Source organism: Oncorhynchus keta, chromosome 6 (genome assembly GCF_023373465.1).
Source record: "Oncorhynchus keta strain PuntledgeMale-10-30-2019 chromosome 6, Oket_V2, whole genome shotgun sequence".
NCBI lineage: Eukaryota > Metazoa > Chordata > Actinopteri > Salmoniformes > Salmonidae > Oncorhynchus > Oncorhynchus keta.
In genome coordinates, this window is record NC_068426.1 from 32,537,461 (window position 1) to 32,562,874 (window position 25,414).

General features: G+C 41.9%; 1 protein-coding gene across 1 annotated transcript in view; it reads right to left on the bottom strand.

The window, feature by feature from the left end:
* The window catches only part of LOC118385566 (laminin subunit gamma-3), a 244,519-nt gene that overhangs the window by 190,114 nt on the left and 28,991 nt on the right, over positions 1-25,414 (bottom strand). The window contains exon 2 of the mRNA XM_052521317.1: positions 13,427-13,731. Within this exon, the coding sequence (XP_052377277.1) occupies positions 13,427-13,731 (305 nt within the window). The remainder of the gene's footprint in view (positions 1-13,426; positions 13,732-25,414) is intronic.

The following is a 25,414-nucleotide window of genomic DNA, read 5'->3' on the forward strand; positions in this document are numbered from 1 at the left end:
GTTTAGAAAAATGTATGTTATTTATCTTTGTACTGCACAAGATCAATCTGCATGTAAAAACACATCTATAAATATAAACAATTCTAAACATAAACCTGAAATAAAGGTCAATTTACACATTTTTTCCGAAATGCATGAAAATAATAATATCTGTCCTGGGGTGCATAATTTTCGGGAAGAGAAGTCAGGGGCAGGAAAGCAGAACTAGGTAATAACCAGAGATGTATTAAGCAAAACCAATGGCATCCAGAACAACAAGATGAATGGGCACAAAAATAACCCGTTGTGAGCTCACGGGGAATGTGCACAAGCACTACAATAAACAATCCCACACAAAGACATGGGGGGAACAAAGGGTTAAATACACAATAAGTAAATGAGGGAATTGAAACCAGGTGTGTGGAAAAACAAGACAAAACAAATGAAAAATGAAAAGTGGATCGACGATGGCTAGAAGACCGGCGACACTGACCACTGCCCGAACAAGGAGAGGACCAGACTTCGGTGGAAGTTGTGACAATTCCATATTATAAACATCTAAAACAATAAATTATATATCCAATTTATGTTAATGAAATAAAACATTTTAAAAAACAACAAACTACACATTCAATAAAAAAAACAGGCAACAATCATCTGTTCATCAATTAATTAGTCAGTCAGTCATGGTCGGTTTAGTGGAGTGGTTGATGGTGTGTTTCTGGATTTGTGTTGGGGGATGGGAAGGGGTGGGGTCTAGGTTGCAACCTGCAATAAAGCATGCTGGGAGATATGATATAGGCATGGTTTTGAGTGTCTGAATGTTTTACTTTGCACAGAGTACAAATTACAATCAATCAAACTCAAGTTCATTTACACGAGTGACTCCTGTTTTAATAAACCTCTCATTAACTTTATGGAGTTCCACTCTACCTTCAGTATTTTTGCTTTATTTAGACAGAAATTGAACCTGGTCTCCAGTTGGGGAAGAAGATACTATGGGTTCAATTCCCATCTCCGACTATTGGCTTGTTGCTGGGAGTGTTGCCCACAAGACCACGGCTCTGGATGATCCGCTCATTTCTATCATAAATCTTGTTTCAAACTATGCTTTTAAGCAATTTACAACAAGTGTAGATGTTACATAAAGCGTTTTGTTTGAATATTAAAAATGTGTAGCAAGTGTGTTTTAGGTGTTTTCCCAATCTCACAAAAAAGGTTTTGGGAATATTGTAATTGTTGTTAGAGCATGGAGCTTTGTTCCCCACAATGTGCGAATGTGCATAAAGATAGCCGAGAAATAGAGTTGACGTCACCGTTTTAGCACTATCCACTGACTGTTTAAACTAGTGTCATATCTTTTTAATTGTTGGCGTCTTGAAGCTAAAATTGGGATCATGTATACTCTGCTAATGACCATAAAAAGTGAGGGGTGAGGAGATTGTCAAGTCTATAGAAAGGTACATGACTGCAAGTCACATCGTAAATGGATAGAATAATGCTTCTCTACTGTTTATCTGCATTATAGCCATCTACAAGGTACTATAATCAACAGGAAACGTATTGTGTTCTGTTTGATTTAAGGATAACAGCATTTCACTGAGGAGACTAGCCTTTGAAGTCTATTATCTATTTATTGAGCGTGAAACAGTCTGCATGTCCAACACAATATCTTTCACATACAATTCCAGAAGCACACACACACACACACACACACACACACCCCATAATTCAATTTTCCAACGATTTTATATCCGCTAAGAAAAGTCTGCAACAACTTAAAAACATCCTCAATGGAGACGTCAACAGACAAGTGTAAGTTAAAATGAATGCAAATAAGTTGTAAAAAAGTAAAAATGTTTTTGTTTGGTTATCTTTTGGAAATTGTAGAAATAAAGCATTTCCCTTCTTCAGAGGTTCCGGCTAGGTGGGCTAACATTAGTTCATTAATTTGCTCACAAATCATACAGTAGGAATATATTTATAATTATATACTGTATTTAATATAAGTGGACAAACTCATAATTGAATAAAATGCATATAAAGCACCACAGGTGGCTGAAAACACAATCATTGCGGGACGAAGGAGTGATGAATTTCCGGTCAAGGATGGTCCATTTAAAAATCATTCCTTCCTCCCTCGCCCCTTGCACTGCAAATGCATACTCGGCAGATGTCATGAGAAGTGTCCACTTCATTTTAGGGCTGAGTGGATAGGGTGTGTCTTTTAAGTGTTTGGACTGCAGGCAGTGAGTGCCTCTGTTGAGGGAAGAGAGCCAGCAGGCAGGTGCATTATTTCCTCATCGTTTGTCATCGTTTACGGTGTACATTTTCTCCCCGTTTCTCCTTCAAGTTTGCCTTGTGCTAATGACACGTTCAAAACAACTGGGGACTCGGAAAATAACCAGTTCCGACTGTGGGAAATGTATTTGAATGTTATTGACTGAAATAAAGACTTGTTATTGTAATGTTCTTAATGCAACATGAGGAACCTTGTCAGGAGATATAGACTTCTTTGTGTAATGGCAAACAATACTGTATGAGGTGTTAATGAGTAACACCATTGGTGCAAGCTATATAACACTTCCTAGTTTTGAACATGCTACACTGAACAAAAATGTAAACACATGATGTAATAATTTCACAGAGTTTCCTGAGTTACAGTTCATATAAGGAAATCAGATCCTAATTTATGGATTTCAGATGACTGGGAATACAGATACGCATCTGTTGGTCACAGATACCTTAAAGGTCATGCACAGTAAAAATGTGATATTTGAAGAAAACCAGATCAAAGCATAAAAAGGGACTGTTGCTTCTACATAAAGTTTGATCATAAAGTTACTGGTCCCCTCCCCCATGTCAAACACTTGGATTACTTATTAAGTGGACAAGGTGACGTCACCTTCACTTACATTTTAAAACACCAATGGTAACATGATATTCTCTTACCAAATGTAAATAAATACCAACTTCATACAAGGCATGTTTGCAGAGGGAGGTGGTTCATCTAGCTAGATGGCTAATCTACTGTTGCCAAAATTTGACTGTCGGGTGTCAGCAAATGTAATTAATAGTTTACCCTATTAATCTATGGAAAATATACGGATAAGGTTCCCCTTTCATTCGTGGCTTTTATTAACTAGATACTGGCTATCTAGGTCTTCAGCCAGCATGGAACAAAGATCAAAAAATGTGTCAGTGTTAATGTGAACCACATCGCAAAAGACATGCCAAACAGGATACATATATAATGATTGTACTGCAACACTGCTCACTGTATCCAAGTTGCTTGACATAGGCGTTTCAAATAGCTTTCAGTCAAATGGAGCCCATGAATATATGTGACTCGTTTCAAGAAAATAGGCGCAAGTCATGGGTCACTACTTCACAGGAGAGCAATTTGAACAAACTTTTTTTTTAAATCAAAATGTGCTTATTGGCAGAAATGCCTTATGGAACACGTGAACTTTAATGTTCCTTAAAAACAAACGTGTATGCCATCTGTAAATACGAATAAATTGTACAATTACGAGCCTAGTTGGTTTAGCCACAGAAAAACACAGACCTTCCTGCTAGCCATGATTAGCTGTGATAATGAGTGGGCTGGAAATGCTGAGAGATGAGTTTGGATTGGTCTGCAATATAGCACGCTTCTGTCTATTTGAGCTGGTCAGTATGTATAGGGTAATCCTGTCTAAAGCAGATAAAAAAATGTATTGCATAGTATAATTGCATAAGTGTTGCTCTCCATTTTCCGGAGGATCAAGTTAATAAAATCAGTGGAATTAGAGTATGATAGCTAAGGAGATGGCAAAAAACACCTGTCTCCAGATTACATTTTCGAATTTAAGGCAACCATGGCATCCGTGACAGGGAGAAGCATCCATCCATTATGTATACGGGTAAGTCTCGCTAGCTACATTTTCAGATATTACACGTTTCTAATTTCAACAGAAAGTCATTTTCATTTGAAGTTAGAGTGTACTGTTAGCTAACATTGAACCTGGTTGGTTAGCTACCTGCAGGTTCATGTAGGGTAGTAATGTCACAAATTGAGATTATGGTTCATTGTTTAATTAGCTAGCTACATGTCTTAACCTCTTAAACCTCTGGGGGCAGTATTTCATTTTTGGATGAAAAACGTTCCCGTTTTTAACAAGATATTTTGTCACGAAAAGATGCTCGACTATGCATATAATTGACAGCTTTGGAAAGAAAACACTCTGACGTTTCCAAAACTGCAATGTGAGTGCCACAGAACTAATGCTACAGGGGAAACCAAGATTAATTTTCATACAGGAAGTGAGCCAGATTTTTGAGGCTCTGTGTTCCAATGTCTCCTTATATGGCTGTGAATGCGAAAGGAGAGAGCCTACACTTTCTGTCGTTTCCCCGACGTGTGCGCGCAGCATTGTGACGCATTTGTAGGCATGTCATTGGAAAATTGACCATAAGAGACTACATTTACCAGGTGTCCGTTCGGTGTCCTCCGTCGAAACTATTGCGTAATCTCCAGGTGCGTGCATGTTTCCATTTTGAATAGAGGAGAAACCAAACTGCCACAAGTGACTTACCATCGAATAGATATGTGAAAAACACCTTGAGGATTGATTCTAAACAATGTTTGCCATGTTTCTGTCGATATTATGGAGTTAATTTAGAAAAAAGTTCGCGTTTTAATGACTGAATTTTCCGTTTTTTTTCTCAGCCAAACGTGATAAACAAAACGGAGCGATTTTTGGAAAAAATAAATAATAAACAAATAATATTTTTGGAAAAACTGAACATTTGCTATCTAACTGAGAGTCTCCTCATTGAAAACATCTGAAGTTCTTCAAAGGTAAACAATTTTATTTGAATGCTTTTCTTGTTTTTGTGAAAATGTTGCCTGCTGAATGCTAGGCTTAATGCTATGCTAGCTATCAATACTCTTACACAAATGCTTGTGTAGCTATGGTTGAAAAGCATTTTTTGAAAATCTGAGATGACAGTGTTGTTAACAAAAGGCTAAGCTTGTGAGCCAATATATTTATTTCATTTCATTTGCGATTTTCATGAATAGTTAACATTGCATTATGGTAATGAGCTTGAGGCTATAATTACGCTCCCGGATACGGGAGCGTAACAGGTTAACAAAAGACAGCACTATTTTTCAAAGCATTTTATTTCACCTTTATTTAACCAGGTAGGCTAGTTGAGAACAAGTTATCATTTACAACTGTGACTTGGCCAAGATAAAGCAAATCAGTGCGATACAAACACAGAGTTACACATGGAATAAACAAACATACAGTAAATAATACAATAGAGTAAGTATATATACAGTGTGTGCAAATTAGGTAGGATTAAGGGGGGTGAGGCCAAATGGGGCCAAATGAGGAATTGGCTTTGGGGGTGACCAGTGAAATAAAGCTGCTGGAGCGTGTGCTTCGGGTGGGTGCTGCTATGGTGACAGAGTGACATAAGGTGGGGCTTTACCTGGCAGAGACTTATAGATGACCAGGAGCCAGTGGGTTTGGCGACGAATATGTAGTGGGGCCAGCCAACAAGAGCATACAGGTTGCAGTGGTGGGTAGTATATGGGGCTTTGGTGACAAAACGGATGGCACTGATAGACTGCATCCAATTTGCTGAGTCGAGTGTTGGGGTCTATTTTGTAAATGACATCACCGAAGTCAAGGAACGGTAGGATAGTCAGTTTTACGAGGGTGTTTGGCAGCATAAGTGAAGGATGCTTTTGTTGCGAAATAGGAAGCTGATTCTAGATGCAATTTTGAATTGGAGATGCTTAATGTGAGTCTGGAAGGAGACTGCATCCAATTTGCTGAGTCAAGTGTTGGGGTCTATTTTGTAAATGACATCACTGAAGTCAAGGAACGGTAGGATAGTCAGTTTTACGAGGGTGTTTGGCAGCATGAGTGAAGGATGCTTTTGTTGCGAAATAGGAAGCTGATTCTAGATGCAATTTTGAATTGGAGATGCTTAATGTGAGTCTGGAAGGAGAGTTCACAGTCTAACCAGACACCGAGGTAGTTGTAGTTGTCCACATATTCTAAGTCAGAACCGTTCAGAGTGGTGATGCTGAATGGGTGGGTATGTGTGGGCAGCGATAGGTTGAAAAGCATGCATTTAGTTTTGCTTGCATTTAAGAGCAGTTGGAGGCCACGGAAAGAGAGTTGTATGGCATTGAAGCTCGTCTGGAGGTTGGTGTTGGTGTTGGTGTTGTCTGCGTAGAGGTGGATCAGAGAATCACCAGCAGCAAGAGCGACATCATTGATGTATACAGAGAAGACAGTCGGCCCGAGAACTGAACCATGTGGCAGCCCCATAGAGACGACCAGAGGTCCAGACAACAGGCCCTCCAATTTGATACACTGAACTCTGTCAGAGAAGTAGTTGGTGAACCAGGCGAGGCAGTAATTTGAGAAACCAATGCTGTTGAGTCTGCCGTAAGAATGTGGTGTTTGTAAATGTAAATGTAAATGTGTTTGACAGAGTCGAAAGCCTTGGCCAGGTCGATGAAGACGGCTGCACAGTACTGTCTTTTATTGATGGCAGTTATATCGTTTAGGCCCTTGAGCGTGGCTGAGGTGTACACATGACCAGCTCGGAAACCAGATTGCATAGCGGAGAAGGTACGGTGTGATTCGAAATGGTCGGTGATCTGTTTGTTAACTTGGCTTTCGAAGACCTTAAAAAACCAGGGTAGGATAGTTATAGGTCTGTAACAGTTTTGAGTCTAAAGTGTCTCCCCCTTTGACCACGGCAGCTTTCCAATCTTTGGGGATCTCAGACGTTATGAAAGAGAGGTTGAACAAGCTAGTAATAGGGTTTGCAATCATTTTCGGTGCAAAATTTTAGGAAGAGAGGGTCCAGATTGTCTAGCCCTGCTGATTTGGTCCAGGTTTTGCAGCTCTTTCAGAACATCAGCTATCTGGATTTGGGTGAAGGAGAAATGGGGGAGGCATGGGCAAGTTGCAGTGAGGGGTGCATGGCTGTTGACCGGGGTAGGGGTAGCCAGGTGGAAATCAAGGCCAGCCATAGAAAAATGCTTGTTTGAAATTTGCAATTATCGCAGATTTATCAGTGATGGCAGTGTTTCCTAGCTTCAGTGCAGTGGGCAGCTGGGAGGAGGTGCTTTTATTCTCCATGGACTTTACAGTGTCCCAGAACTTTTTGGAGTTAGTGCTACAGGATGCAACTTTCTTTTAGAAAAAGCTAGCCTTAGCTTTCCCAACTGCCTGTGTATATTGGTTCCTAACTTCCCTGAACAGTTTCATATCACGGGGGCTATTCGATGCTAATGCAGTACGCCACAGGATATTTTTGTGCTGGTCAAGGGCAGTCAGGTCTGGAGTGAACCAATGGCTATATCTGTTCCTGGTTCTACATTTTTTGAATGGACCATGCTTATTTAAGATTGTGATAAAACACTTTTAAAGAATAACCAGGCATCCTCTACTGATGGAATGAGGCAAATATCCTTCCAGGATACCCGGGCCAGGTCGATTAGAAAGGCCTGCTCGCTCGCTGAAGTGTTTTAGGGAGCGTTTGACAGTTATGAGGGGTGGTCGCTTGACCGCAGACCCATTTCGGACGGAGGCAATGAGGCAGTGATCGCTGAGATCCTGGTTGAAGACATCAGAGGTGTATTTAGAGGGCAGGTTGGTTAGGATGATATCTATGAGGGTGCCCATGTTTACGGATTTGGGGTTGTGCCTGGTGGGTTCATTGATCATTTGTGTGAGATTGAGAGCATCAAGCGTAGATTGTAGGATGGCCGGGGTGTTAAGCATGTCCCAGTTTAGGTCACCTAACAGCCCGATCTCTGAAGATAGATGGGGGAAATCAATTTGCATATGGTGTCCAGGGCACAGCTGGGGGCAGAAGGTGTTGTATAGCAAGCGGCAACAGTAAGAGACTTGTTTCTGGAGAGGTGGATTTTTAAAAGTGGAAGCTCAAATTGTTTGGGCACAGACCTTGATTTTAAGACAGAACACTGCATCCCTTAAAACTTATTGCGACTCCCAAACCCGCAAGCGGGATCGTAATCATTGCTTGAAACAAATTAGCATAACGCAACGGACATAAATATCCCTAGAAAATATTCCTATTCATGAAAATAACAAATGAAATATATTGAGACACAGCTGAGCCTTTTGTTAATGACCCTGTCATCTCAGATTTTCAAAATATGCTTTACAGCCAAAGCTAGACAAGCATTTGTGTAAGTTTATCGATAGCCTAGCATAGCATTATGCCTTGCTAGCAGCAGGCAACCTTGTCACAAATCAGAAAAGCAATCAAATTAAATTGTTTACCTTTGATGAACTTCGGATATTTTCACTCACGAGACTACCAGGTAGATAGCCAAAGTTCATTTTTTCCCAAAATATTATTTTTGTAGGCGAAATAGCTCCATTTGTTCTTCACGTTTGGCTGAGAAATCGCCCGGAAATTGCAGTAACGAAAATGGCAAAAAATATTCCAAATTCAATAGGGACTCATTGGAATGCAGCACTTTCAAAACCTGGGGCACTTCCGGATTGGATTTTTCTCAGGCTTTCGCCTGCAACGTCAGTTCTGTTATACTCACAATATCTTTACAGTTTTGGAAATGTTAGAGTGTTTTCTATCCAAAGCTGTCAATTATATGCATATTCTAGCATCTTGTCCTGACAAAATATCCCGTTTAAAACGGTAACGTTTTTTTTCCAAAATGTAAATACTGCCCCTAGAGTCGCAACAGGTTAAGTAGCAACTTTGCCCCATTGGGAAGTTCTATCTTGTCGGAAAATGTTATAGTTAGGGATAGAAATGTCAGGTTTTTTGGTGGTCTTCCTAAGCCAGGTTTCAGACACAGCTAGGATATCCGGGCTGGCAGATTGTTTAATTCACTGCCCTAGCACAAACTTAGGTAGGAGACTTCTAATGTTAACATACATGAAACCAAGGCTTCTACGGTTACAGAAGTCAACAAATGAGAGAATCTGGGGAATAGGAGTGGAGCTAGGCACTGCAGGGCCTTCATAAATCTCCACATTACCAGAGGAACATTGGAGGAGTGGAATAAGGGTACGACTAAAGGCTAAAAGAACTAGTCGTCTAGTACATTCAGAACAGAGTAAAAGGAGCAGATTTCTGGGCACAGTAGAATTGATTCAAGGCATGATGTACAAACAAAGGTATGGTTGGATGTGAATACAGTGGGGGTGGGGGTGAACCTGTGGGGGTGAACTACAGTGGGGGTGAACCTGTGCATAGAGTGACGACGATGTCTCTATAAATATAATTTAAACCAGGTGATGTCACCGCATGTGTGGGAAGTGGAACTAAAGTGTTAACTAAGGCGCATTGAGTGAAATAAGGCAATAATTACTAACCAAAACAGCAATGGACAAAGCATATTGACGTTAGTGAGAGGTATGCATAGCCGAATGATCATAGGAGTCCAGTGAGTGGCTTCAGGCAGCTAGCGGGCCGGGGCTAGCAAGCTAGCAGAAGGGCCTTTGAGGAACGTCGCAACGGAAGAAAGTCTGTTGTGGCGCCCTCATGCTGTTACGTCGGCAGATGTATCAGCAGGGCTCCGTGTGGTAAACCAGGCCAATTGGTGAAATAGGTATAGTGGCCTACTATGAAGTAACCATTTCAATAGAATGTCGTTGTGACAATTGTTGATAGACATAGCTGGTAAATTCGCTCTGGCTATCTTCTCCGATATCAGAGCACAGGCTATATTTTCAGATATGATATATTTGTCATTTTGACAGAAGTTAGCTAGCGACATGTCTTAACAATAGGCTCCACCATGCAAGTAACCATTTCAATAGCTTGTCACTGCAACAACTGTTGATAGACGCAGCTGGTAAATTCACTCTGGCTGTCTACACTGCAGAATTACTGACAAATTTACAAACGCTCAACACCCGTTGAATATGGCCGGTGTCAGTTGATGTTGGCAAAAAAAGTGTAAATTGTTGCCAGCAGCACAGTTGCAGTCACCAACACTCTGGATAACATAAAAACACCCTAACCAGCTCTGCTAGGGTGAGAAAAATGGTCAGTGAGCTGTTCTCTCATTTGTGTCTGGAAGTATCTAGCAAGCTAGCCAACGTTAGCTTGGGTGCTTGACTGTTGTTGTTAGAACAGAATCAACCCCCTCAGATAAACCCTGAGATGGGGGGGCTTAGAGGGTGTGAACAATGCTGAATGGGTGTAGACCAAAAGAGCTGTCCAGTAGGTACTAAAATAAAGTCAATTTTCTCAAAAGTGAGGTTACAAGTTGATAAACTTTCAAAGCAAAGAACTTTCCCATTGTTCCTCAAATTCAGTATATGATAAACCATTTTGTAGATCAAATGTTGCTACATAATAACAAAACAAGGCCTTGGGTCACATAGGCTTCCTTGGCCATATACAGCATTGCTCACTGAGTTCCCTGAATTCCTATTGGACTTTGTAGTCATGGCAGATAATATTCAAATTTTTGGTGACCTTAACATTCACACAGAAAAGTGCACAGACCCACTCCAAAAGGCTTTCGGAGCCATCATCGATTCAGTGGGTTTTGTACAACATGTCTCTGGACCTACTCACTGCCACAGTCATACCCTGGACCTAGTTTGTCCCATGGAATAAATGTTGTGGATCTTAATGTTTTTCATCATAATCCTGGACTATCGGACCACCATTTTATTACATTCGCAATCGCAACAAATAATCTGCTCAGACCCCAACCAAGGATCATCAAAAGTGGTTCTATAAATTCTCGGACAACCCAAAGATTCCTAGATGCCCTTCCAGACTCTCTCCGCCTACCCAAGGACGTCAGAGTACAAAAATCAGTTAACCACTTAACTGAGGAACTCAATTTAACCTTGCGCAATACCCTAGATGCAGTCGCACCCCTAAAAACAAAAAGCATTTGTCATAAGAAACTAGCTTCCTGGTATACAGAAAATACCCGAGCTCAGAAGCAAGCTTCCAGAAAATTGAAAGGGAAATTGTGCTACACCAAACTGGAAGACTTCCGACGAGCTTGGAAAGACAGTGCCGTGCAGTATCGAAGAGCCCTCACTGCTGCTCGATCATCCTATTTTTCCAACTTAATTGAGGAAAACAAGAAGAATCCACATTTTCTTTTTGATAGTGTCGCAAAACTAACTAAAAAGCAACATTCCCCAAGATAGGATAGCTTTCACTTCAGCAGTGATAAATTCATGAACTTCTTTGAGGAAAAGATCATGATCATTAGAAAGCAAATTACAGACTCCTCTTTAGTGGTCCTTCTGTAGCTCAGTTGGTAGAGCATGGCGCTTGTAACGCCAGGGTAGTGGGTTCGATTCCCGGGACCACCCATACGTAGAATGTATGCACACATGACTGTAAGTCGCTTTGGATAAAAGCGTCTGCTAAATGGCATATATTATATTATTATTATATATTACTTTAAATCTGCGTATTCCTTTGAATACGTTATTCCTCAATTGTCCTGAGTCTGCACAACTCTGCCAGGACCTAGGATCAAGGGAAACACTCAGGTTTTTTAGTACTATATCTCTTGACACATTGATGAAAATAATCATGGCCTCTAAACCATCAAGCTGCATACTGGACCCTATTCCAACTAAACTACTGAAAGAGCTGCTTCCCATGCTTGGCCCTCCTATGTTGAACATAATAGACGGCTCTGTATCCACCGGATGCGTACCAAACTCACTAAAAGTGTGACTAATAATGCCTCTCTTGAAAATGCCAAACTTTGACCAAGAAAATATAAATAACTAAACGGCCTATATCAAATCTCCCATTCCTCTCAAACATTTTAGAAAAAGGTGCCGCGCAGCAACTCACTGCCTTCCTGAAGACAAACAATGTATACAAAACGCTTCAGTCTGGTTTTAGACCCCATCATAGCAATGAGACTGCACTTGTGAAGGTGGTAAATTACCATTTAATGGTGTCAGACCGAGGCTCTGCATCTGTCTTCGTGCTCCTAGACCTTAGTGCTCCTTTTGATAACATCGATCACCACGTTCTTTTGGAGAGATTGGAAACCCAAATTGGTCTACATGGACAAGTTCTGGCCTGGTTTAGAACTTATCTGTTGGAAAGATATCAGTTTGTCTTTGTTGTCCTCTGACAAATCAACTGCACAGTACATTTCAGTGTTCCTCAAGGTTCCGTTTTAGGACCACTATTGTTTTCACTGTATATTTTACCTCTGGGTGATGTCATTCGGAAACATAATGTTAACTTTCACTGCTATGCGGATGACACACAGCTGTACATTTCAACAAAACATGGTGAAGCGCCAAAATTGCCCTCCCTGGAAGCCTGTGTTTCAGACATAAGGAAGTGGATGGCTGCAAATGTTCTACTTTTAAACTCGGACAAAACAAAGATGCTTGTTCTAGGTCCCAAGAAACAAAAGAGATCTTCTGTTGAATCTGGCAATTAAACTTGATGGTTGTACAGTCATATAAAAAAAACTGAAGGACCTCGGCGTTCCTCTGGACTCTGATCTCTATTTTGACGAACATAACAAGACTGTTTCAAGGACAGCTTTTTCCCATCTACGTAACACTGCACATGCTTTTGTCACTTCTAGGTTAGACTACTGCAATGCTCTAGTTTCTGGCTACCCGATTAAAGCACCAAACAAACTTCAGTTGGTGATATACACGGCTGCTAGAATCTAGACTAGAACCCCAAAATTGTATCATATTATTCCAGTGCTAGCCTCTCTACAATGGCTTCCTGTTAAGGCAAAGTCTGAACTCAAGGTTATACTTCTAACATACAAAACATTATATGGGCTCGCTCCTACCTATCTTTCTGATTTGGTCCTGACGTACATACCTACATATACACTACGGTCACAAGATGCAGGCCTTACTGTTCCTAGAATTTCTAAGCAAAGAGCTGGAGGCAGGACTTTCTCCTATAGAGCTCAATATTTATGCAATGGTCTGCCTACCCATGTGAGAGACGCAGACTCGGTCTCACCCTTTATGGTCCTGGAGTGGCCTAGCCAGTCTCTAGACCTTAATCGCTTAGAAAATCTGTGGAGGGAGCTGAAGGTTCGAATTGCCAAACGTCAGCCTCGAAACCCTGCAAAGAGGAGTGGGACAAAATCCCTCCTGAGATGTGTGCAAACCTGGTGGCTAACTACAAGAAACGTCTGACCTCTGATTGCCAACAAGGGTTTTTCCACCAAGTACTAAGTCATGTTTTGCAGAGGGGTCAAATACTTATTTCACTCATTAAAATGCAAATCTATTTATATAATTTTTGACATGCATTTTTTTGAATCTCTCACTGTTCAAATAAACTTACCATTAAAATCATAGACTGTTAATTTCTTTGTCAGTGGGCAAACATACAAAATCAGCAGGGGATCAAATACTCCCCCCCCCCTCACTGTACGCACACACATCCTCACCTGCAGCACGGCGCTCTGGTCAAAGTTATATGCGCTGGGTCGTCCCTCCAAAGTAGAGAAGGCCACGTTGCCCCCAGTCAAAGGGGAGATGTCACTGAACTCGTCTGTGCACAATGCCATCCTCTCGTCGTCACCCGGGCGGATATATCCCTTGGCGTTCTTCCCGTAGGTCTTGCTACAGGAGGCGCTGTAGTACTGGTAGGGCACCCATGGTCCATCCTGATTTGTCCGCTTGTAGATGGCAAAGCTCTCCGGTCGGCTGGTGTAGAACTTGAGCCGCACGTAGGTGATCTCAAAGGCCTTACCTGTGGAGATACAGAAGTTAGTATACTACAGTGTGAAGGCATGCAGGAATTAGTATGTACACTACAGTATGTAAATACAAATGCATTTCAGCAGCAAACTTTCTGTCCCCCTCCATTTCTCCCCACAGAAACAGACTTGGTATAATTGTTTGCGACACACATTGCTTGCTAATCATGCTATCGTTAGTTCAATCAAATATGACATTTTATAACTTTGTAACATGTAAAAGGACAAATGCATGAGTCTGTTTATCACTATGATTTATGTAGAAATGAAAGTTTCTTATTCTACTCTCCACCGCTGCCCCCTACTCACGATCCAACTCAATCGTCAAGTTTGCAGACGACACAACAGTAGTAGGCTTGATTACCAGGGCCCTTGGAATGTGGTGTCAGGAAAATAACCTATCACTCAACATCTACAACATAAAGGAGATTATCGTAGACCTCAGGAAACAGCAGAGGGAGCACCCCCCCCTATCCACATCGACGGGACAGTAGTGGAGAAGGAGGAAAGTTAAGTTTCTCGGCATACACATCACAGACAAACTGAAATGGTCCACCCACACAGACTGTGTGGTGAAGGCACACAAGTGCCTATTCAACCTCCGGAGGCTGAAGAAATGTGGCTTGTCACCTAGAGGAAAACAAACATATCACCACCGCCTGATATGACAAATGCACCTCCCACAACTGCAAGGCTCTCCAGAGGGTGAACAACGCGGCCCCGGGGGCAAACTACCTGCCCTCCAGGACACCTACATCACCCAATGTCACAGGAGGGCCAAAAAGATCGTCAAGGACAACAACCACACGAGCCTGTTCACCCCGCTATCATCCAGAAGATGAGGTTAGTACAGGTGCATCAAAGCAGGGACCAAGAGACTGAAAAACAGCTTATACCTCAAGGCCATCAGCCTGTTAAACAGACATCCCTAACAGAGAGAGGCTGCTGCCTAAATAGAGACTTGGAAATCACTGGACACGTTAATAAATGGATCACTAGTCACTTTAATAATGGCACTCTAATAATGTTTACATATCTTGCATTACTCATCTAATATGAATATATTGTATTTTATACCATCTATTGCATCTTGCCTATGCCGCTCTGTCATCGCTCATCCATATATTTAAATGTATATATTCTTATTCCAAACCTTTACTCCAGATTTGTGTGTATTAGGTAGTTGTGGAATTGTTAGATTTACATGTTAGATATTGCTGCACTGTCAGAACTAAACTCAGCAAAGGATGAAATGTCCCTTTTTCAGGACCATGTCTTTCAAAGATAATTCGGAAAAGTCCAAATAACTTCACAGATCTTCATTGTAAAGGGTTTAAACCCTCCTGTCGTCCTCGTATTGTGCCTACACCCCGTGTCACCCTGTCCCGTCTTGGCTAAACGCCCGATGGGCACAAGTGTGACAGTATGCGTGTGAACAGCCTTTGCAGATGTATTTCCTACACCTGCAGCACACCGTGTGTGTCTTGGAGTCCTTCGTTGGGGGGCTGAGCTGACACCTCTTCCCCTTACTTGCCGCGGTGGCTGGGGCAGCGAGCGTGGTGGAGGCCGGGCACTCTGTAGGACGGGCTCCTCAAGTTGTTGATCACGAGCCGCCGTGGCACTCTGACGCCGCTTCCGTGCGGGGGAGATGCTGCCTTCTTTTGATCAATGGCTAAACAAGTGCCTTTCCCAGCTGCTCCATGAACACCCTCCTCTTGTTCCGCTTCCCAGGCATCCAGTCAGGCTTTATCTCTCGCCATATGACTAAGGAGTTGTAGGACACGTCGAGGATGTTGTGGAAGATGACCAGGGGCCAGTGAGCAGTCATCCGTCTGCACCTTGAGTACTTGTGAAAGACCTTGAGCGGCATGGTAGCACGGAACACGGCCCTGCTGCTTTCCGCGTCCCACAGGCTGGCTGCGGCATCGCCTCAGGACCCGTAGACGCCCACTAGGATCAGCAGCCCTACGTAGGCCTGCATGTCCATGGCGTCCATGGTTCGCCAGCCGTCGGCGTATTTTCTCGCCCCCTGCAGACTTGTCATGTCCACAATTATCCTTTCGATTGCTGGCGTGACAAACAGGTGGAAGGTGGGCGCGCGACACCACAAAGGCTGTGGGGCTCGGCGTCAAGGCCGGCTCAGCATGGCAGATCACATGGGCCCTGCTGCGGCAGCGATAGGCTACAGGGAGCCATTTGATTTTGCAGTTTTTTGACAGCAACGTCTCCCTTTCGTCTTGGGCGTAGGCCATCTCTTCCTCCGGGAGAGCGACTGCGATACGTCGTCGGCCTCCTCCTCGCGCCTGTATTCCTCCACGCCTTAGTCTTCCGAAACCTCTTCCTCATCCTCCTCGGAATCAGAGTAGTCTTGATCGAAGCTGGAGAAGATCTGTTCTAGGACCTGCGCCGCGGTGAAATGCGCGGCCATGGTGGCTTGTGTCCACTGATTGGGTCCACTGAGCAGCGGGGAAGAGCACCCGGCACGGGGGAGCTGACGACTTTGTGCGTTGCTGACAATATTAGTATCGTCTCTACGGCCAGCTTACAAGGGAGACTAGGTGAATCAATGAGGCATGCGTTCGCCCCTGTCGCACCACTGGGAGTGTGTAGCCGTGTGCCATGTGCAGTTCACCCCTGATGCACCGCTGGCTGGCTGCCCTCTTGCACACCACGGGACATGTCCGGGCGTGTGTAGCCGTGCCTGCTGTTCACCCCTGTCAGAGCACCGCTGGGCTTGTGTAGCCATGTGCACTACATGGGCCGCTGAACTCAGGGGCCTTGCTCTACCTGCACACAGGACAGCGGGAGGTCTTCACACAGCCTCTCCTACTGCCTCGCTCTCACCGCGGGGGAGTGCCACACACACACACACACACGCAGTAGACACAATAACATACACCTTACTAGTGGCTGGCTGGCTGGGTCACTCTGACCCGAGCACAGAGGGGACTCCTTGAAAGACAGGGCCTGGGTCACTCTGACCCCAGGACGGAGGGGGAGCCCCGCCTCACACAGTAGACACAATAACATACACCTCGCTAGTGGCTGGCTGGGTCACTCTGACCCAGAGCACAGAGGGGGAGCCCTCGAACACAACCTCGCCACTCACAGTAGACACAATAACATACACCTTGCTAGTGCTGGCCGGCTGTCTGCGTCACTCTGACCCCGAACACACAGGGTACCACTCCAAAGGCAGGGCCTGGGTCACTCTGACCCGAGGATGACGGGAGGGATAACACTGTTTCCCATACTGTTCAATGAACCATAAACAATTAATGAACGGTCGTTAAGACACTAACAGCTTACAGACGGTAGGCAATTAAGGTCACAGTTAGGATACAACTTAGGACACTAAAGAGGCCTTTCTACGTACTCTGAAAAACATCCAGGGTCCCTGCTCGTCTGTGTGAACGTCCTTCGGCATGCTGCAAGGAGGCATGAGGACTGCAGATGTGGCCAGGGCAATAAATTGCAATGTCCGTACTGTGAGACGCCTAAGACATCACTACAGGGAGGCAGGACAGACAGCTGATCGTCCTCGCAGTGGCAGACCATTTGTAACAACACCTGCACAGGATCGGTACATCCGAATATCACACCTGCAGGACAGGATGGCAATAACAACTGCCCAAGTTACACCAGGAATGCACAATCTCTCTGTCAACTCTCACACTGTCCACTATAGGCAGAGAGAGGCTGGACTGAGGGCTTGTAGGCCTGTTGTAAGGCAGGTCCTCACCAGACATCACCAGCAACAATGTCACCTATGGGCACAAACCCACCGTCGCTAGACCAGACAGGACTGGCAAAACGTGCTCTTCACTGACGAGTCACCGTTTTGTTTCTCCAGGGGTGATGGTCAGATTCGCGTTTATCGTAGAAGGAATGAGCGTTACACCGAGGCCTGTATACTGGAGCCAGATCGATTTGGAAGTGGAGGGTCTGTCATGGTCTGGGGCGGTGTGTCACAGCATCATCGGACTGAGCTTGTTGTCATTGCAGGCGATCTCAAAGCTGTGCGTTACAGGGAAGACATCGTCCTCCCTCATGTGGTACCCTATATGAACAACAATTCTAATTTAGAATGCTAAATCACATTGCTATCTTTTTACAAATGGTTTCATATTTAACCATATAAGTTTTACAACATTTAGATGGAAATCGGGAACTCGGACGTCTCTACTTTCAGAGTTACAGTTATCTTGTTATACCATCCAGAATGACATCACAAAATGCTAAATGATATGACATGATTATTGTTTCATTCTTTATGTTTGGACATTGTAACAATATTTCTATCTTTAGATGTTAAAGTTTTGGCAAGTCTCTGTAACACTCACATTCCATTGTCAATACTGCAAAGGCAAGGGAGAGAAAGTTTACGACCAGCCGTTATGTAATAAAACCGCCACAACTTCCACCCTTCCTCTCTGGTGGGAGAGAGGAGGGGGGGTGGCTATCTTTGATCCTCACCCAGGAGTGAGAGTCATGACAGAAGCAACATGTGAAGCAACATGTAATAACATAAAACAACACATGACAACACGTGAACACGTGTGAAAACACAATCTCAGGATATAAATGTGACAACCTGGGGAGGAACAATTTCTCTATGTGGTACCATGACACTACACATGACAACATTTGAGTGCATGTCCAGGTGTCAAATGTAATTTGGAATGTTTTACATTGAAAGGAATAATTGACATTGATGGAAAAAGTACCCAATTGCCATACTTGAGGAAAAAATAAAGATATCTTAATAGAATGACTCAAGTAAAAGTAAAAGTCACCCAGGGATTGCCAGAGGCACAATCCAACACCCAGACATCATTTACAAAAACATGTGTTTAGTGAGTCCACCAGATCAGTGGCAGTAGGGATGACCAGGGGTGTTCCCTTGATAAGTGAGTGAATTGGACAATTTCGATGTCCTGCTAAGAATTAAAAAAGTAACAAGGACTTTTGGTTGTCAAGGAAAATGTATGTAGTAACTACACTATTTTCTTCAGGAATGTAGTGAAGTAAAAGTAAACATTGTCAAAAATATAAATAGTAAACTACAGATACCCCAAAAACGACTTACTTTACACCACTGCCGTTCTTAGAACATTGTGTTATGGTTCCCTGGACCATTTCTAGTTGCAGTGAAAATATGGTAAATCTACAACTAGTTACTGTATTTTCACAGCTAAAAGACTGGCAAGAATACATTTCTGCACTTTGCCTAAACTTGCAAAAAAAAAAGTTAAATAAACTGTAAACAACAACTTATGTTATATCTATACACATATACACATATATATATATACATACACACACATCTTTTATTAAATTTGGGAGATGGTCACTCTATAAACAACTTCTTCCGTGGTGCCCCAAATTCCTAATGAGCTAAATGTTACATGACTAATTTAATTGGGTAACAATTAAACATAGTTGATTCAATAAACTACAGTCATTAGATTATTGCAAGTCATGTCACGACACCAATGCTGGCTTGTTTTTAACCCAGCATTGTTTTGAGTTTGTAGGCTGTGAGACTAGTCTAGTAGCCTACCGCTATAATGAAGGAAAAGGGTTGGAAAGGAAGGGTTGGAACAACATGAGACATCTCATCAGTTACGAAAAAAACTATGGGGGACCAGGTTCAATTACCATTGCTTGTAAAAAGATTAATATAATTCCTGCAGGTTAGGAATATACCTTTAATCTCTAATTTATTCCACTGGTATGAAACCAGATATGACCAGGCATCAATTAAACATAAACTGTTGTCTTGAAAGCTACGTTAATAATGTGTTCCGATTAAGGCAACTTAAGACTTTGGAAAGCAGACTGACAGACATCATTGCAGAGCATGCATATGTTTCCTGTGGAACTGATTTAGTAAAACCTCACATCTGAGCGGCAGCATTTCAGATAGGCAAGAAAGCAGACACCTCAACAGGGCCCTGATTAGTGGGTATGCTGAGCACATCACGGTGGGCCTCAAAGGTAAAACAACCAGCCAGCCAACCAACCAATAAACAAACAATCACAACATCAGACACCTTTAAGGGTGGACTGTGGATGTGACACAATTAAAGATGTCATTGATTTGTTGATGTACCTCTAGTGCCTTATTAACCATCTATTGGGCTTCATAGGAAGCAATTAAGGGATACATGGATAGAAAAATGGAGAGAAAGAGGGCTAGAGAGAGAGGGAGAGAGTTGGGGAGAGAGTTGGGGAGAGGTAGAACGAGAGAGTGCATGTGGGTGTGTGAGAGAGAGAGAGGGAAGACATGAATAGAGAAAGATATACAAATGTGGGAAGGGAGGGGCAAGGGAGGGATGAAGACATTACACTTTTATCTTAAGGATTTTCTTATAAACTCATACACTCCTTATAAAAAGGAAAAGCCAAAGCTGAGAAAAATAGGCATCTAAATTAGCCCCGTCTGGCAGATCCCCAGCAAAGAAGAAATGTCCTCTGAATTTCTTATGTGGGGGCGTCTGAGAGGGATTTGGCAGAATCTGCAAACTTCTAGCTATAATTGATGTTATAGTCTAATTGAGGCACTGGGGGTGAGCATACATTTTTTTGTTGTTTTGTTTGAGTGGAGAGTGGAGTCTCACAAGCCGTGTTCAATTAAACCTCGAAAGCACTATATTTCTGCATTTTGCAGAATCTTCAGGCTTGCATGGCCACTTGTGGATGATTCTGCTGCTGCATGGGCTGTCAACCATGAGGAGCATGCTGAGAATAAGTATGTGTTTCCGTCCTAAATATCTCTTGATAAGTGAACTATAAAAACGTCTGATTATTGAACTGTATGTTGGTTATGTGTGTGAATCAGAGCACACATTATCTTGAGCATCAACCACCCTAATACATGCTTTCAAACAGAGCAGAGACTCCACAACACTGGCTAGGAACACTAGCTTCTTTTGGTGTTGTTTTTCTATACCACTCAGCGTAATACCACCGTCATCCACTCTTGACCTAGTAGGCAACAACAACCAACCTTCACTCTTTAAAGGGCCTTACATTAATGTAGTTTACAAAGGTTCAAATCAGTAAGGCTGGACTGAACGCTAGCTTTAACTTTATCCAGTAAGCATAACATAACTCACATGGAATAAGAAACGACAGGCAAAGTGGGAATGTATACTGTACAAACGTATCATAATCTGCATAGCATCTTGTTTGTTCTCCTTATATTTAGCCATGTGCGGAATGCCATTCACCTATTTACTTTTTACCCTATGAGCACGGCACAATAACGCACATTCCTCACGCTTGCTGTTTATTAACCTATTGGTACACACTTTACAATCATCACTTTTCTCTCTCTCTCAACCAATGGGCGTAAATCTTGGGATGCAATTATATTTCATGTTCTCTCACTTGCGCGTGACAGAAAAAGTTACCGACAACCTTCCACCTCCGCACAGTCACCAGCTATAATAACCTAAAGGCCCGTCACAAGACATCCTTTCTCCCAGCGGGGGAGTTGATGCCAGCAGTCCAGCAAACGGCTACCTGTCATCAGCATCTGGAACCCGAGGATCATTCCCCAAAATATGTCATATTACATTCCGTATTTGTTGTTAATGCAGTTAAGCCTGTACTAAATAGATTGAAGTATTCTTGGGCCTTATATATTGTTTGCTTAAAAACAATATATGTGAGTGTGTATGAGGCCTTCGGCCTTAAGCATCTATCAGAGTCCAAAATGTGTATGCCGTGTTGGTTGGGAATTTTAGAGAGGTGCGTGATTGGGCTGTGCGTTGACCGAGAATGGGGATGTCAAAGCCGCATCAAAATGGTACACCGGGCTATCCCTTCTCTGTGTCAGTAGACTGTGAATTAGGCTTAAGTTGAAACCTTTTAGTAAAATACCCATCACCCTGATAGGAATATACAGCCTAATGACATCTGTCTACTCCTCTCTGCCAAAACATTAGCCATCTTCACAGTTAGACTTCCCTCTCTTGGCTGTCCCAATTCAGCAACACTATCTTTCCCACAGCAGCACTCAAATAATTTAATTTACTCTCCCCATGAGGTGAGTTTAGTTCGGCTGGCACAGATAAAAAAAAAGAGAAAGAAAAGGAAGAGGAGAATAAAATGTGTGGAAAGTTTGTGCATCCCCTGTGATGATATTCAGTCTAATTGAGAAGGACATTAGTGTGTTTTTCTCTGTTACTAATTGATGATGAGTCAGCGTTTGTCAATCTTTCATCAAAAAGGTTTACATAATGTCTGCAAGTATTTTAATCTGTATTTCCAGTTGATCCATTACACCCATAGATCCCAATTATTTTTACACTGAATATCAAATAATAATAAAATCATTTTTTTGTGTTCAATGTTCATTCTGTGCTCTCAGACAAGTGAACACAGCAACAGAGAACCACTTGAACTGAGTAGCTGAATCAAAATTACTGTGTTGAATACGTTTTACCTTGGACCCCTCTCCAGCCCAGCCATCCGGTCATCACACAGCTGTGTTCCCCACCACGCTTAGGCCCTGATGTGTCCTGAGTGGCCCAGACCTAGACTAAACTACATCTCCACAGTAGACTCAATATTTACCAAGCTACTCTGGATATTTACAGGATTCTCATATATACGTCTGTTTGCTTTGAAAGTTTGGGGACAGTATTACATTTTTTGTAGATTATCATTACTAAACTTGACAGGAATAACGTCACTGAATTATCTGTGGTTGAAAAAGGAAGTGTTTGATCCTGATATATGGTCTTTGGTCTGACGAACATGCGATTCTGCCCTAGAAACACTTTGGCTTAATCTAGTTTTATAGCATTGAAAGTATCTTGAAACCAGTTACATTTGTGAATGTAAACAGTAGTAGTTTGTTCATAGTTGTGTATATAGACAGTTGTATATGTACAGTACACTGTAAAGAAAAAAAACATGTAGTTTTTGACAGTAAATTACTGGAAGCACACTATCCAGTATGTTACTGTGAATGTATGGTAAAATACTGGCTGCACAGAAGCCATTAAATGACTGTAGATTTACAGGACCTTTACTGTAACACAAATTTACAGTGCATTACTGGAAGCACAATAGTTAGTAAACTGTTGCAGTTTTATAGGCAAAGGTAGCTAGTGCCAAAGTCGAGCAGTATTTCTGTTACATGTATTTGATATAGGTATTTCCATACTTTTATTCATAACTAATATTTTGTTATTTGCATTTCACTGGCTGGAACTTCTGATGGCTGGGGGGCAGTGTTGAGTAGCTTGGATGAATAAGGTGCCCACAGTAAACTGCCTGCTGCTCAGGCCCAGAAGCTAAGATATGCATATTATTAGATTTGGATAGAAACACTCTGCAGTCTCTAAAACTGTTTGAATGATGTCTGTGAGTATAACAGAACTCACATGGCAGATAAAAACCTGATAAAAAAATTCAACCAGGAAGTGGGAAATCTGAGGTTTGTAGTTGAACTCTTTGCCTATCCAATATACAGTGTCTATGGGGTCTGATTGCACTTCCTAGGGCTTCCACTAGATCTCAAAAAAGGTTCTAAAGACTCTTGATGCTTATACTGTGAAGGAGGAGAGAATGAGAGCTGATTGAGTAAGAGGTCAGGCAAAGGTCAGACAAAGGAATTCTCCGGTTGAAACATGATTGAAGATTTATGTTAAAATCATCCTAAAGATTGATTCTATAAATCGTTTGACATGTTTCTACGAACTGAAAAATAATTTTACGACTTTTAGTCTGGCCTGCGTGTCGGGAATTTGGATTTGTAAACGTAACGCAAACAGAAAGGAGCTATTTGGACATAAATGGACTTTATGGAACAAAACAAACATTTATTGTGGAACTGGGATTCCTGGGAGTGCATTCTGATGAAGATCAAAGGTTAGTGAATATTAATAATGCTATTTCTGAATTCTGTTGACTCCACAACATGGCGGGTACCTGTATAGCTTGTTTTTGTGTCTGAGCACCGTACTCAGATTATTGTATGGTGTGCTTTTTCCGTAAAGCTTTTTTGAAATCTGACACAGCGGTTGCATTAAGCAGAAGTTTATCTAAAGTTCCATGCATAAAACTTGTACCTTTTATCAATGTTTATTATGAGTATTTCTGTAAATTGATGTGGCTCTCTGCAAAATCACTGGATGTTTTGGAAGCAAAATATTACTGAACGCAACGCGCAAATGTAAACCGATTTTTGGATATAAATATGAACTTTATCAAACAAAACATACATGTATTGTGTAACATGAAGTCCTATGAGTGTCATCTGATTAAGATCAAAGGTTAGTGATTAATTTTATCTATATTCTTGTTATTTGTCACTCCTCTTTGGCTGGAAAATGGCTGTGTTTTTCTGTGACTAGGTACTGACCTAATATAATCATTTGGTGTGCTTTCGTCGTAAAGAATTTTGAAATCGGACACTGTGGTGGGATTAACAACAATTTTATCTTTAAAAATTATGTAAAAATGTGTATGTTTGAGGAATTTTAATTATGAGATTTCTGTTGAATTTGGTGCCCTGCACTTTCACTGGCTGTTGTTTAATGGGCCTATTTTTTGAGTTTAGCTAAAATATATGTATATCACATTTTCTAATACAAATATATAGTTGGTAGTTACAGCATTCTCTGAAATGGTAACATACATTTTTTACTTGCTATGACTGTGGTATATTATTGTTAACCTTAGTTTAATACACTGACTGTAAGTCACTCTGGATAAGAGTGTCTTCTAAATTACCAAAATGTAAAACATTTAGCTGGCAAAGAACCCTGCTGGGTATTATTCTAAAGACCTCCTACCCCAAACAAGTTCAAATTTGGATCAAAATACAAATAGTTTGAGGGCGGAGCTCATTAGAATAATACCCAGCAGTATGCTTTCCAAATGCTCATTTTTAACTTTTTAGGGCTAGGGGGCAGTATTCGGAAATTCGGATGAATGACCTGCCCAAAGTAAACTGCCTGTTACTTAGGCCCAGAAGCTAGGATATGCATATGGTAGTATTGGATAGAAAACACTCTGAAGTTTCTAAAACTATTAAAATCATGTCTGTGAGTATAACAAAACTGCTATGGCAGGCAAAACCCCGATGAGAATCCACCTAGAATTGTATTTGAGGTTTACAGCCCATTCAAATGCTTGTTTATGGTAGATTCAAAGGAATACCTCCCAGATTGCAGTTCCTATGGCTTCCACTAGATTTCAGCAGTCTTTAGAAAGGGTTTCAGGCTTTTTTTTTTAAATGACTTAGTATTTGTAGTTTTTCAAGGTCCTCTCATTTTGGACTGTAGTCTTCTGGCGTGTGTGGATGAGGGCTCGCACTTCGTTATTCATCTCAGGTATTGAACATACTACATTCCGTCTTAAATGTTATAGTTTCTTTACATATTAGGGTACCTGCGGATTGATTAGAAACATTGTTTGACTTGTTTGGACTAAGTTTATTGGTAACTTTTGGGATTCCTTTGTATGCACGTTGAACGAGTGGAACGGGTGGGTTACTGAATCAAACGCTCCAACTAAACTGACTTTTTTGGGGATATAAAGAAGGACTTTATCGAACAAAACGAACATATGTTGTGTAGCTGGGACACTTGGGAGTGCAAACAGAGGAAGTTCTTCAAAGGTAAGCAATTTATTTTGTCGCTATTTCTGACTTTT